The sequence below is a fragment of the Myotis daubentonii genome, chromosome 1 (genome assembly GCF_963259705.1).
Source record: "Myotis daubentonii chromosome 1, mMyoDau2.1, whole genome shotgun sequence".
NCBI lineage: Eukaryota > Metazoa > Chordata > Mammalia > Chiroptera > Vespertilionidae > Myotis > Myotis daubentonii.
The window spans coordinates 70121679-70134703 of NC_081840.1; the positions used below are offsets into that span (position 1 = coordinate 70121679).

General features: G+C 38.0%; 1 protein-coding gene across 8 annotated transcripts in view; it reads left to right on the forward strand.

The window, feature by feature from the left end:
- MEIS2 (Meis homeobox 2) overlaps positions 1-13025 on the forward strand; it is a 205442-nt gene that overhangs the window by 10471 nt on the left and 181946 nt on the right. For all 8 annotated transcript variants that reach the window (XM_059705233.1, XM_059705224.1, XM_059705207.1 and 5 more), the window contains one exon: positions 6666-6780. In XM_059705233.1, coding sequence (XP_059561216.1) covers positions 6666-6780 — 115 coding nt within the window. The remainder of the gene's footprint in view (positions 1-6665; positions 6781-13025) is intronic.

Sequence of the window (13025 nt, forward strand, 5' to 3'; positions counted from 1 at the left end):
TTAAGAAAGGAGCGGGCAAGGAGAGAGTGAAAGAGAGAAAAGAATATGTAATTCTATGCGTTGGAAAGCAGACAGAGAAGCATCAGGAGCAAACTATTAGGTACCAGAATAGCTTTCAGTTTTCTTACTACAATTTTTGAAAATAGAAATGAATAAAAGTAATTGTTATAAATATCTTAAAAGCAAGTCTTTTGGGAAGACTTTTAAGAATGACCTTTATATATTATTACTTAGTAAATCGGGCTGTTGTCATGCTGATTTCACATTCCATAATTTTATATAAGTAATCTGATACAACGTAGATGCATTAAAAGAATGTCTTATCTTCCATGTTACATTCAGTAAAGATTCTGAATTTTTAATTTATTATTGATACCTGCAAGATGGGCATAATGATAAAAGGAAGTTTAAAATTAAATAGAAAAATACGGTTTGCAACATTAGCTACTATTTTTTTAATAAATTGATAATGAATACTTTTATCTTCAATATAATAATGTATTTTATTTTATACTCATAACATAAGAGTAATTGTTATAAGTAGGAATCAGCTATTAGAATGTTCTTTGGAATATTGGGGAGACAAAACTATGATGGTGAAAAGAATAGAGTTCTATTTTCCAGCTGCAGTTCATGTTAAGTTTCCCAGACATTCAGATTTATCATGTTTAAAATAAACATGTCAAGAAACAAATTCTTTTAAAAAAAAGTTTCAACTTGAAAACTCATGGTTTTCCTAGTCTGTAGTATTTCTGAATAATAGGTGATATCCATATTATCTACTTTACGTCATTTTAGGTCAAGTCTTTAGACCCAGTGCAGACAAATAAAAAGTATCTTTATGTTTACATATAAAGATATTACATATCTTTATACTGAGTTTAGACCAGGAAATATATTTGTTTGAAGTACATTCTCTGAGCTAAACTCTATTTGCCTGAAGTACGGTTGTATTGTTATACCTAATCCATGTTCATAAGGAGCAACATTTTAGTTTTTGGACCAGTTAAGTTTAGGGAAGAATATACAACTGCATTTACCAACAGTTCACGACAAATGCCTTAAAATTGACTGGCTCTGATAATATGACTAATGAAAGAAAAATATTTTAATTTTTATGTTGATAGCTGTAATTTAAGTGGAGAGATGCTGTTGTTTTCTTTTGCATCTCTAAACATGTCAGGTTTACTCATGTCACTACAATGCTAATGATGGGTTAAGTCAGAGGGGAGAATTCCCAGAACCTTTTTCCTGACAGAATACAGGCAAGTGTCTTTAGAGAAATTCTTTTATTACGTGAGAAATTAGAGGGGAGTGGGCAGCGAGCAGAGGGATAGGTTTAAGTGATTGATCTATACACTATCAAGAGGGAAATCATGGGATTTGAAATGAATATTAGTAATATTAAAGATTTATTTTATCAGTTAGTTTCTTCTTCCTAGTGTGGGACTACAGCCTGTTCTCTAAGCCTCTGGGATCTGCTCCGGGAAAGTTCTACCTCTCAGCCCTGTCCACCAACTCAGAGAGACATGGCTGAAGGCATGGGCTTTCTGTTATTGCTTTTGCATAGTTTCTGGTGGTTGATAGCTTTCCTGTCGATTTCCCATGTTGAATAATTATATTATTTAAATCACTTAGGTTGTGCAGTTGGAGTCTGTTTTCAGTGTCACTGTGATGAGATGAAATTAAACAAATATGCACTTGACAACCACAGGCATTCACTCTCGGATTAAAATTGTGATATTTTTCAAAATTCATTTTCTGATGGTTTTCAGACTGATACTCTATGGAATATTTCAACGCAATTCAAAGCTATAGGAGACTTATTACAGTATGACATTACACCAACAATATAAGAAATTGCCATCTTCTCTAAAAGTTGCTCCATTAAATGGAGGAGTTTTTTGCAAAGAGTACTTGCTACTTCTCTGAGAGCTGTGCCTGTGTTACTTCCCAAAGCTTCACGGAGGGGTGGATGCGGGAGGATGAGGGAGAGACCTGGCTCTCTGTGCATTTTTACAGATTGAGTCCATGTTCTGAAAGCACACGCACTTCCCCTGAGTTCTTATGTCAACTTTAGAATAGCAAAGGGAAATTCCAACATTTTTCAAACCATACAATTGACATTTTAAAGTTTTGTAGCCTTGCATACCTTATGATAGGAGTCTTCATCCTATTTTTTAAAACATAATTTTTGCATAATGTCAATTAAGAGTGAGAACATCATAAAGTCATAGGGAATATGTTAATGGTTTCAATTATGTGTACTGATACAAGCATATCTTGCCTTTGTTGTTTCAACATATGTAGTCAAATTAGTTTGTGCTCTCCATTTGCATATATATATATTACTTTCCACCTATGAACACATTCTGAATTGCTTTACTGTGCTTTCCAAGTTCATATATAACTTTTGACTCTGTATTATATGTTTTCATTGTGTGGGTTCTAGAAAATCAAATGTTATTTTAAATTATTTTTAATAACAGAAGTAAGAAGTGAAAGTGATCTCCATGATCCCACCCGCCTTCTTCATTTTAGAGAGAGAAAGGAAACAAGTCCCAGGAACCTAAAGAACAACACTTGCTCAAGTTCACATGATAAGTCAGAGGTGGCACCAGGGTCCTCCTTCCGAGCTAAGGCTCTCTCCTAACCATGGCCATTGAGTCACCTTTTCACTTGGGGTCTGAGGTGCTTCAGATTATTTTAGATAAAACCTGTGTGTAGGATGCCTTTTTTTTTTCTTTCTTGAAGCCTCATAACATTTTACTGACCCGCTCAGTTTTTGAATTTATTTATAAGACCTCATACATTGACTCCATCATCCCTTTGAGTGGAAGAACCATGATCTCTGTGCAGTTATTTAAACAGGAAAATATCACCAATGTGCCAGGACTTACTAAAGAGAACCCTAGGCAGGTCCCCCACAGAAATGCCATAATGGTGTGAAATGTTACAGTTTCCACCATATCTGCAACCTCAACAAAAGAGGTGCACGTACAATTTGCTTCCTATGCCTGGAGACTCTTGTCCTCGCTCCGCTCTTTTCTAGATTTAGCAAAATTCAATGATGGTACTAAGTCAATTTTTTTTTTAACTTTCAAGGGAGAAAACACTGGCAGAATTGTGTTTTCCAGGGAAAGCTGTGTGTAAATGAGAAACAGGAGAGCGGCAGAGCGATCTCCTGTGGCCCCGCTCCTACAAGCTCTCCCCATCTTGTCTCCTGCTTTTATATTAATTACAACTTGCATTATCAGCTGTGAGTCTGCAGCCCAGCAAATAGGAAATACTGCCTCTGGAGACCCAGCTCCTTGTATCTATTTTCTATCTCCTTCTATTGTGCTCCACTCGGTATTCACTGCCTCTCTCCTGCTAACACTGCTCTTTAACGCAATTACATAAGAGCAAGAAGAGTACCATATTTGACTCCCAATTATTAGAGCCACTGGGAATAGAAACATGTTCATTCCTTGCCCTCGGTGTCTTCCCGATACTTTTGGCTGAAGAACAGGACGTGTATTGTGGAATGCACACACCGGAATACTCACCCACACACATGCACACGGAAAGCACGTCTCTTTATTTTTCTACATACGTCATGTGTCTTACATGCTCTCGTATGCCACTTTGGTTTCAAGATTCACGAAACTCCTGCATATAATTTGGCAGAAAGCCAGGCCGTTATTCTTGAAGGATGTAAACTTGGAAACTATCTAGGGAGGGAAAAGAAGAAGAAAGGAGTTGTGATATAAACAAATATTTCCATTTAAGAAAAAAACAAAAAACGAAAAACAGTGTTATGGGCAATGGATTACATTTTATCTGACCATGTAGGTTATCATTTTTTATGACCAAGGAGATAGCGATTTTTCATTGACCAGATTATCAATATTTGTCTGGGTATACGGTCAGGTCACCATGGTGTAGCCCAGTACATCCAAGTTTAGGGCAACTCCTCAGCCTTGAAACCCCAGAGGGATTTAATCTGTCTTTCCTGCTGTCAAGTTGGATGAATATCATGGTACACCTTCAGTTGTGTCCATCTCTGAAACTAGATGCTAATACTTGAGATCCTCCATGGAAATAAACACCTGAGAGAGCAAAGAGGGGAGAGACGGGGGCATGTGGGTTAGATAGTGAACTTGAGCTGATCTCAGGTCTGGGCTGAAAACCAAAGACCCAACTTGCTTGGAGGAACCAGCTGTTCTTAAGTAATATTTGCTTATGTCACTTACTTTCTACTCCTTTACCTTAGAAAACACCTCCTCCAGAAAGACCACCGAAAGAAATAAACTGAGCTATAAATGAATGAGAGCTGACTTTAAACTCAGTCCAGGTTTGACCGATAGGGACAAACCACTGCTTTCAGGTGCAGGATGTCCTTCTGGGTGATCCCTTCAAATTACTCGAGTGCCCAAACAGAAAGCCTCCTCGAGCTTCATTTCAACGATTATCTAGTAGCTATTGGATGACATTTGCCTTAAAACATAGTCGAGGTGTTAGTGGTTAATTATTGTAATTTTCATGAGGGGTAAGGAGCTTTTATAGCAGCCGGCTTAATAAAAAGCCTGCAGTGCATAAAACTAACATCACGTGCTGTGTACACTGTTAAGTTAAGCTGAGGTGAGTGTGTTGCAGCCATTGTGTTTTCTAAAAGAAGCCTCTACTAGCCAGTGCTATTGCAGGACTAAACTCACACCATGCTATTGTTTCTCTCTCTCTCTCTCTCTCTCTCTCTCTCTCTCTCTCTCTCTCCCTCTCTTTCTCTCTCTCTCCCTCTCTCTCTCTCTCTCTCTCTCTCTCTCCTCTCTCTCTTTCTTCTGGCTCTTTATCTGATTACCATCCAGGCTACAAACCTTCAAGGGACGCTATATTCTCTTTATCTTTAGGTTGAAACTCTTGGAGTGGTTTCTAACTTATAAAAGAGAGATCACAGGCATGACTTTGTCTTAATATAGGAAGCAGAGATCCTTGGTTTTCATTTTATTCTATGCAATTTCATTTTCTAATCTATTTTCTAAAACATATCTTTATTTTAAGGATCTATACTTGCGCCGTATTTATAGTCACTAAATTTCTCCTTGGGGTTTTCACTTTGAATCAATTGCAGGCCTGATGGCGATGCCAGTAGCATTATTTGAGATAGATGTTATTAATCTATAGAGCTTTGGGTCATTTGAAAGCTCTATAGCTTATTTATCAAAAATGCTAAATATTAATTTGCAATCAGTTTGTAGCATAACCGCACATAAGTTTTTTTCGGTTGTTGTTCCAAGCGAGACTCGTCCTCTATTTGGTCTCGGCTTGGCTTTAAATTTTATTTGGTAAGATTTTATGTCCTGTATGTACACTATAGAGTTGATGTCGAGGAAAATGATAGACTGATTCTTTTTCTGGATAAACTATATGCACTGATAACACTGCCAGATTGCTTTCAGGTGGTCAAAGTGTTTGCCTGTTGCCTATAAGCATGTTGGTCTGTCTGAATCCTTACCCATTCTTGTAAGAAGAAATGGCGTACTTTCAGAGATTGAGTTGTTGTTGTTTATTTTTTCCCTCAAAGAATCCTCCTGCCCCAGAATGTACTTGCCAGTAAGTCTGTGAGCTTAGCTGAAGTCCCTGCATACAGGTGACAAGTGCACAGCGCTGGCCTATGGGTGGTGTGTTTCACGTGCTGTTCCTATGGGGACATTTCTGCCAGAGGAAATTCCATCTCTGGCCTGCCTTCATGTGGTGCTGATAAAGTCCTTCCTGTACATTAGAATTCCTGTTTTCCTTTAAGCAGCAGCCGGGTATTGGGAATGATCAGGAAAGGGGAGGAGGGCCAGGGGAAGAATACACTCAGCAAAGTGGCATGAGCTATAGTTGGGTCTGCCCGCTTGTCCTTGGGAACAAGTAGTGTTCTCCCAGGAAAGAGCCCCGCTCTGCGAATTGAAGCTCCCCTTGCTCACGGGCAAGGCCTGTCCGGTTTATTAGATAGCTGACGGTTCATAGTTGCTTCACTTTTTTCTTGCTGTTTGTGCAAATTAAAGCAGAACTGATCATATATTAGGTACTGATGCGATGATTAATATCACTGGGTCTGTTGGTTGTATAATCAGTTGATGACAATTGTGAGGGTTTGGTCAGGTTGTTTTAGGGCAATGCATTTGAAAGGTGCGAAGAGCTGACTCCTATACTCTTGAGTTTTTTGTTTTGTTTTATTTTTTAAGGGACTCACTGAGTTTTGTAGATGGCAAATGTTCTGAAGTATTTAGCAAACAAGAGCATTGTGACCTATTTCATGGAAGAGTATGCCCTAATTAAGATGGCAAGAGGAAATGACTTTTAGGTTTTTAAGTAAGCTTTTTTTCCTCCTAACTTTAAAAATTAACTTTATTCAGGCACAATTTGTGTGTGATAAAAATGTACCCATTTTAAGTGTCTGCCAATTTGTCTTAACAAATGTGTACATTGATGTGATCATGACCTCATCAAGGTTCCAGAGCATCTTTTTGGTACCTATTGCTGAAAAGACAACATACTGTAGCATGGCATCTATAGATGCCTAATTCCACAAATACTAATATGTACACATTTTGTCTCTCTCTGTACCTCTCTTCTTGGTTCCTCATCTATGGCTGACATGGTAACTATGGACACATTTCTTGGAATCCTGACATCAGAATCCTGCATCTTGGCGAGATCACGATGACGCAACCTCCACCCACTCAGCAGGCACCCCAGGGCCCTCCAGCGGGGGTCATGCTTCCCAGAGTGGAGACAACAGCAGTGAGCAAGGTAAAAGGTCAAGCATTTTCCTTGTGCAAAGTAGGCATGACTAAAATAACTTCAATATTTTATGACTTCAGTACATCTGCCTCCCTGGAAACAAGAGGATGGCAGGTTAGGGAGCAGAATCAGCTGCTATTTAGGAGACTACTTAGTATTTCCTCTCTTTAACTTACATTACTTAAGAAAAATCAAAATGAGGTGTCTGGTCTTTAAGTAGGCATTGCACTAACAATTGATTAGTTCTGCCAATTCTTTTACAAATTTGGTTATCTACACTTCTGTGTGTGCGGAAACAGAATGACGAGCTCCTTTGCAACTAGGTGCAGTAGTTTTAATTATGCTATAAACACTATCCTTTGTTTGTAATACCCACTGTAAGAGTTCTCTATAATCAAGCATTAATGCCTCTAAAGCACAGAAGATGCAACAATCCGTTCTTTTTAGCTCCAGAAGTCCTGCGCGAATTTTATATGGAATCTTATCTTGGGAATACGGGTTTTGAAATTCTTAGACGTTTATTTGTTTCCATTCAGCGGCCATGGCGACTTTTGTCACAAGTCCTAAAAATTACAATAATCAGAGGGCAAAGGGGACATGAAGTGCAGGTGACAAGGAAGGCTGGTGTGATTTGGAGTAAATTTTACCATTTAAAACTCACCTATTGCACAAAGAGTGATTTTATGTTGATAGGGATGACTCTTCTATGGCTAAAATGATAATTTAAAGGAAGATGCATTTCTGAATGTGGTCCAGAAAAGTGTATAGATTTTACTTTTTAATATTTTACATTATCTGGTGTCTGATCTCCTAGCTCTATTTCATCTCTATTATGACTGTGATTATAGCCACAATATTTAAGTATTAGACAGTCTTCAAAGTAGGACAGTTTAACAGCTTGAACTATAGTCATATGTGCCCTTTACAAGAAGGTTGGTGATGTAGGGTGAGTGCCTTCACTCTTCCAAACTTCTCTGGCCATGGATTTTGGATTCCTGGTATTCCGGAAGAGTCTAGGAAATGTCCTTTCTGGGATGTCATTAACTTGAGAATGGGTCCAAATCAGAATCTAGGTTTATACAAGTTGCAACTGACACAGAAATGAATACTGACAGGTGATAAATTGTGGAAGAACTTGTGAATCATATGTATGGAGGCTATATGTACTGTTTTTATTGGACCAGGTAGATTATATGTAAGACAACTAAACTATATGGCATTTTGAAGGTGACATATGTGTAAACTCAATGACTCTGCAATGCAGTGGCTTAATTGTAGTTCTGTGTCATGGTGATGGACTGACTTCTCAATGTGGTTAAATCTGGAAAGCTTTCTATGACTCCACCCTCCCTACCACCCTAAATTGCTGCCACATAGAGGGGGAAAGGTATCTATTAATAAAAACAAAACACGCTCAACACTGTGCAAAAGAGGGGGAAAGGAGAAGCAGACTTAATGGTCTAATGAGGCTATCTTCCAAAGACTTGTTGTGTGTGAGGCTCGCTTTGACCTTTCACTTCGCGCAGGAGCTCAGCGCTTCATTTTTCACATTCTTGCAATTACGTTAACGCTTCAAGCATTTCTGACTCCAAGTCAGCTAGCAACACCAGGCATAACTCAACACTGTGAGTTTTTCTCCTCTCTGTAGATTCATTAACAGGTCACTGAGGTCCCAACTGAAATCTAAAACTGACTGGTTCTGTTGGGTTGGTTGAGTTATGGCCAAGGGAGATAGCAGGAAGGGGCCAGAGACAAGGGGAGGGGGAGAGCGAAGACCCGGGATTTGGAGCAGGGAAGAGTTGCAGTAACGGCATGGAGTTTTGTCATTTGGGTTAGTTTTGTTGTTGTTGTTTTGGTCAAGAAAGAGACCAACACACTGGCTAAAAACAATATACACACACCTCTATGTTGTGGGGAGCTGTACCCACTTATGCACTGTTGAAGGATTTGATACCTGTAGGATTTTGCTTCTTTAACCATATCTCTGTGGGATTTAAGAATGGACATGGTAACTTATGTGAATGAGTACTAGGAAGTCAGTCATTTTACATATTAAAATGTAAGGGACAAAAGAACTTATGATTCCTATAAAATGGAGGATGTTTTGACATGGAGGCTTTCTTACCTGGCTTCCCACATCAGTGGTTCCAAAACACATGTTTAAGGGTATTCTGATTTTTACAGTAGACCCTACATTTTGAAGGCCAGACTCCAGCGTATTTTGTCATGCCCATACCCTTATTAGTCTTTTAAACATGTTTTCAAGACATTTTTATATTTTGTCCCACTGAATTGTCCAGAGTAGCTTTCTGTGGGAAAGATTAATTATCTGCTTCAGGGCAAAGTCAACAGAGATATTGACTAAATCGCATATGCTTATCCCAGGTTAAATCTTAGGGTTGATGTATAATGGAAAACCTAAGAGGGAAATTTATGTTCTTAGTATTAAAGATATTATAATATTACATTAGAAACCAAGTTTATGGTTTAGAAAAGAGTTTTTCTTACGTATTCAGAATTTATTAGCACAACAGGCATATGGAAAACTGTAAAATGATTCAGTTTCAAAACAAATTATGATAAACAGAAAAAATAGGGATGAATTGTAGTAAATACAGTGTTTTCCTACACATTTTTAATTAAACTTTAATAGCCATATGCTATAAAACAATACATGCATGTATGTTGCTTTATAATTTTTGTGAATATTTTTACGAAAATGATTCATACAAATTTTTTCCTTTGGAATGTAAAAATACCTCATTTTATGACTTGATAGCGAAAGAGCTACAGTTACACAGGTGAAAGGTCATCTTTTCCGCCCTAGTGTTTGTGCAAGAAACCGAAAGGAGGGGGAAAAAATCAGATTTTTTAAAACTTCTAAGAAACAAACTTGGTAAAATGTAAAACTGACTCTACTGTGTCTTCCAAACAGCACAAGCCTAGCAGTGAACTGTATAAATATGATCCAGACTTTTATTCACTCTGGTTTCTTTTGCTCAGAGCAGCCAGAGGGAGGGAGCCTGCTTGATAGTCATTTTAGAAGGAAGAAAGAAATCTGTTTTTTCAGGGACAGATTTAGGGTGCAGACCAGTGGCTCTGTGGAAGTCACTGGCCCTCTGTGTATCTGGCTTCCCATCAGTGAAGTGGGGCTTGATAATAAGGCCTGGGGTCCCTCATTCTGTACCTGCTGAGTCAAAAGCTGCCTTGTATTTCATTGTGTATTTCGCCAGAGTAAAGACTAGGAAGCAGCCCCCTTGTTCACAGAGCACTTTGAGAGCCTTAGATGAAAGGCACAATATATGTACAAGTATTATTATTATTGATGGGTTTGTGTAACTCCCATTAACGCTGATGGGAGTTACGCATGTGAATTGGCAAGAGAATAGACCCCTCAGTGTTTAGAGCACATGAAATTTACATTTTTTCCAGTGCTGTAATTGAGATGTTGACAAATTGGAGAATATTGATGAGCCTTTGTTTTAAGTATTCCGTGCCAAGTTTGTTTTATTTTTCCTGGTTTGAACAATGGTATGGGTTCAGCGGCAATGAATAAAAAGGGTAGAGTAAAGATAACTTGGTGTTTCAATATTTTGATGTGCCAATATGAAATGAATTGTCTTAGGCAAATGGAATATGCTGTTTTAATCATTAGCTATGCATGAAAGAAAAATTGATGTTGACATCTTTGCTGTAAAATCGTTGTAATGGGGCCTTCCTTACAATTCATTTTTGTAAAATTCATTTTGTACATTTTGCAGCAATTGAACAATCCCTGCACTGTGAATAGGCAGGATTCCCAGAAATACCGAGACAGTTGGCCCAGTAACTGCTGAGCTCACACTGCACACCACACGCACGTTAACCATACTGTTGCCAGACCCAGTTTAACCTAAATGCATTCGTCTCCTCTAATCTTTCAGGACATGGGGCTGCACAAGCCAGCACAGTTCCTCCCAGTGCTGCCACCTGCCAAACCCCTCTCTTGATGTCCCTATCTCTCACCCTGGCAGTGAGACTAGAATTCCATTGCTAGATACTTATTTATTTATTATCCAGTTCTTTAGCCATCATGGTGTCGAAACCTAAAAATACCCCCTGTATATTGGATGTAAGTATTTATAGATAAGCAGACATCTAAAATAGTCTTACATTTCTGAGTTTATAATATATGCGATAGTTATGAAATAGTATTCTCCCCCACCAACATATTCCAGTTATATTTACACAAGGTGGGGGGGTGGGGAGTATTTCAAACCTACTTACGGTGGTCCTGAATATATTCTACTGGAATTTCTTATTCAGTCTAGGAAAACTCTGTCAACGGAATGTTTTCATAGTGGCGGCACTCTCTTTAAAATAACCCTAAATACAATATGACAGATGCCATCTGGCATAATCTTTTGCTAGTTGCTTTTAACTTTTATTTTTCCTGGAGCTAAGTTCATCCGAAACTGGTCACTTGCTGTTACAATAAATGCAATGACATTTCTTTTCCTTCCTGTTCTTTTAATTGTATAGAAAATTCTCTGAGAATGTAATTGAAAGTTGATCATTGCCATAGAAGGAACTGTTGTATATAGAATATGTATGTTTCATTTTCATTCTCTCCCCTCCCCCCCCAAAAAAAAATAATGTCAAAAATATAGCATCCTTTAAACACCAGCAAACATTCAAATAATTCCTGTTGATTTTCTTAGGACTTTAAAAAATAGTAACCATTAGAAATAAAATAAAACTCTTCTAATAAATAAATGCTCTAGGAACATGTAATGGTGCCCATAAATGCTTAAAAGCTTTCTGTAATTGCTGTTAATTTTGAGTAATTTCTTCCTATATGTATCAACTTACTTGAAAAACCCAGAGTTGGGATTTCTATATATTTTTTTTTAACTTAGTCATGTAAAGGGATGTCTCCTGGTGCCAGTTAGAGTTTAATTTAGAGTAGTAATTAAACTTGAATACTGCCTCATAAACAAAAGATAAACAATAAACCAGCCACATTCCCTGCTGTTTCATAGCTTTCTTTCCCAGATGTTTTAGCCTGATAATTTTTACACAGTGAACTACCTAACATGGAGTTTTGTGGACAGAGGTTGAGAGTGAGGGTTTTTGGTTTTTTTTTTTTTTGTTTTTTTTTAAAAAAAACAACCTCTTTTTTCCCTCCAAAAAGCAAGATGTAGAGGATTTTTCCACTACTTAGATTTTTAAAAAAATTCTGATAAAATAAATACTTAATGCAGATGTGCTTTAAAGATAACTCTAATTCTTTTTCTAAGATATCGTTTATTTATTTTTTCTTCAAAACTAATCTTGTCATGTGTGTCTTTTACACTTATAAAGAGGAACATACTTTTATTTAAGTAAAATTTGATAAGTCAGAAAAAGAAAAGCTTGACAAGGCACAGTTTTTCTTCTCTTTCCCCTGCTTTCCGCCCCATGCATCCTCCCCCAAGACCCACGGTGCTCTACGCGGTACTCTTCCTTGGGTGCCAAGGGTTTCTCTGTCCAGCTCTGGAACCTTCCACCGTCAGCCATGATCTTTCTAATTGTCAGGTACTAGTCGGCCGTTCAATGCAGAAGCCATGTTATTTTCACTGGGTGGGGTAATTACTGAAAGCTGAGAATAGCTGCACTAAAGACAGAGGGATACTTTCATGATCCCATTAGCATAAGAGTGGGTAAATTATTCATGCCAAGTGAGGATTCTATGGGGAAAAGTATAGTTAATGCACATAGTTTTTAAATGTATCCCTTTCTGCTCTGAGACTAAATTCTTGTTGGAATCAGTTCTCAGACATTTACGGGAAAGCTCTGGTGGCGTGTTAGACGCAGTTCATCTCTCTCTGTTTGCGGCGCTCTCAATAGAGACCATCTGGCAAAGATCCAAAAGGTGATTAAACAAAATGATCAGCTCTTGTTGCTGTGTTACATGTCCAATACTCCGGATTAAAAAACATGACCCACGACAGTCAAGCTCATGTCATGCCTCTCTCCTCCCCCCTCCCGTTTCCGTATAAGAATTCAGATGGCCCACAAATGTGTGTGCCATCTTTGTGTCCTTATGGCCCATAATCATGAACAGGTTGTGCAAATGGCTCTTTCTGTAGCACTGTCTGTTCCAGCAGCATAGAAGCATTTCATATTAATTGGGTCAGTCTAATATTCATATTGACACGGGGAAAAATTACTAAAATTTATTCTTATAGCAGACAATGAATATGTGTGCTTTCTGCCATGAGGGAAGTGAAATC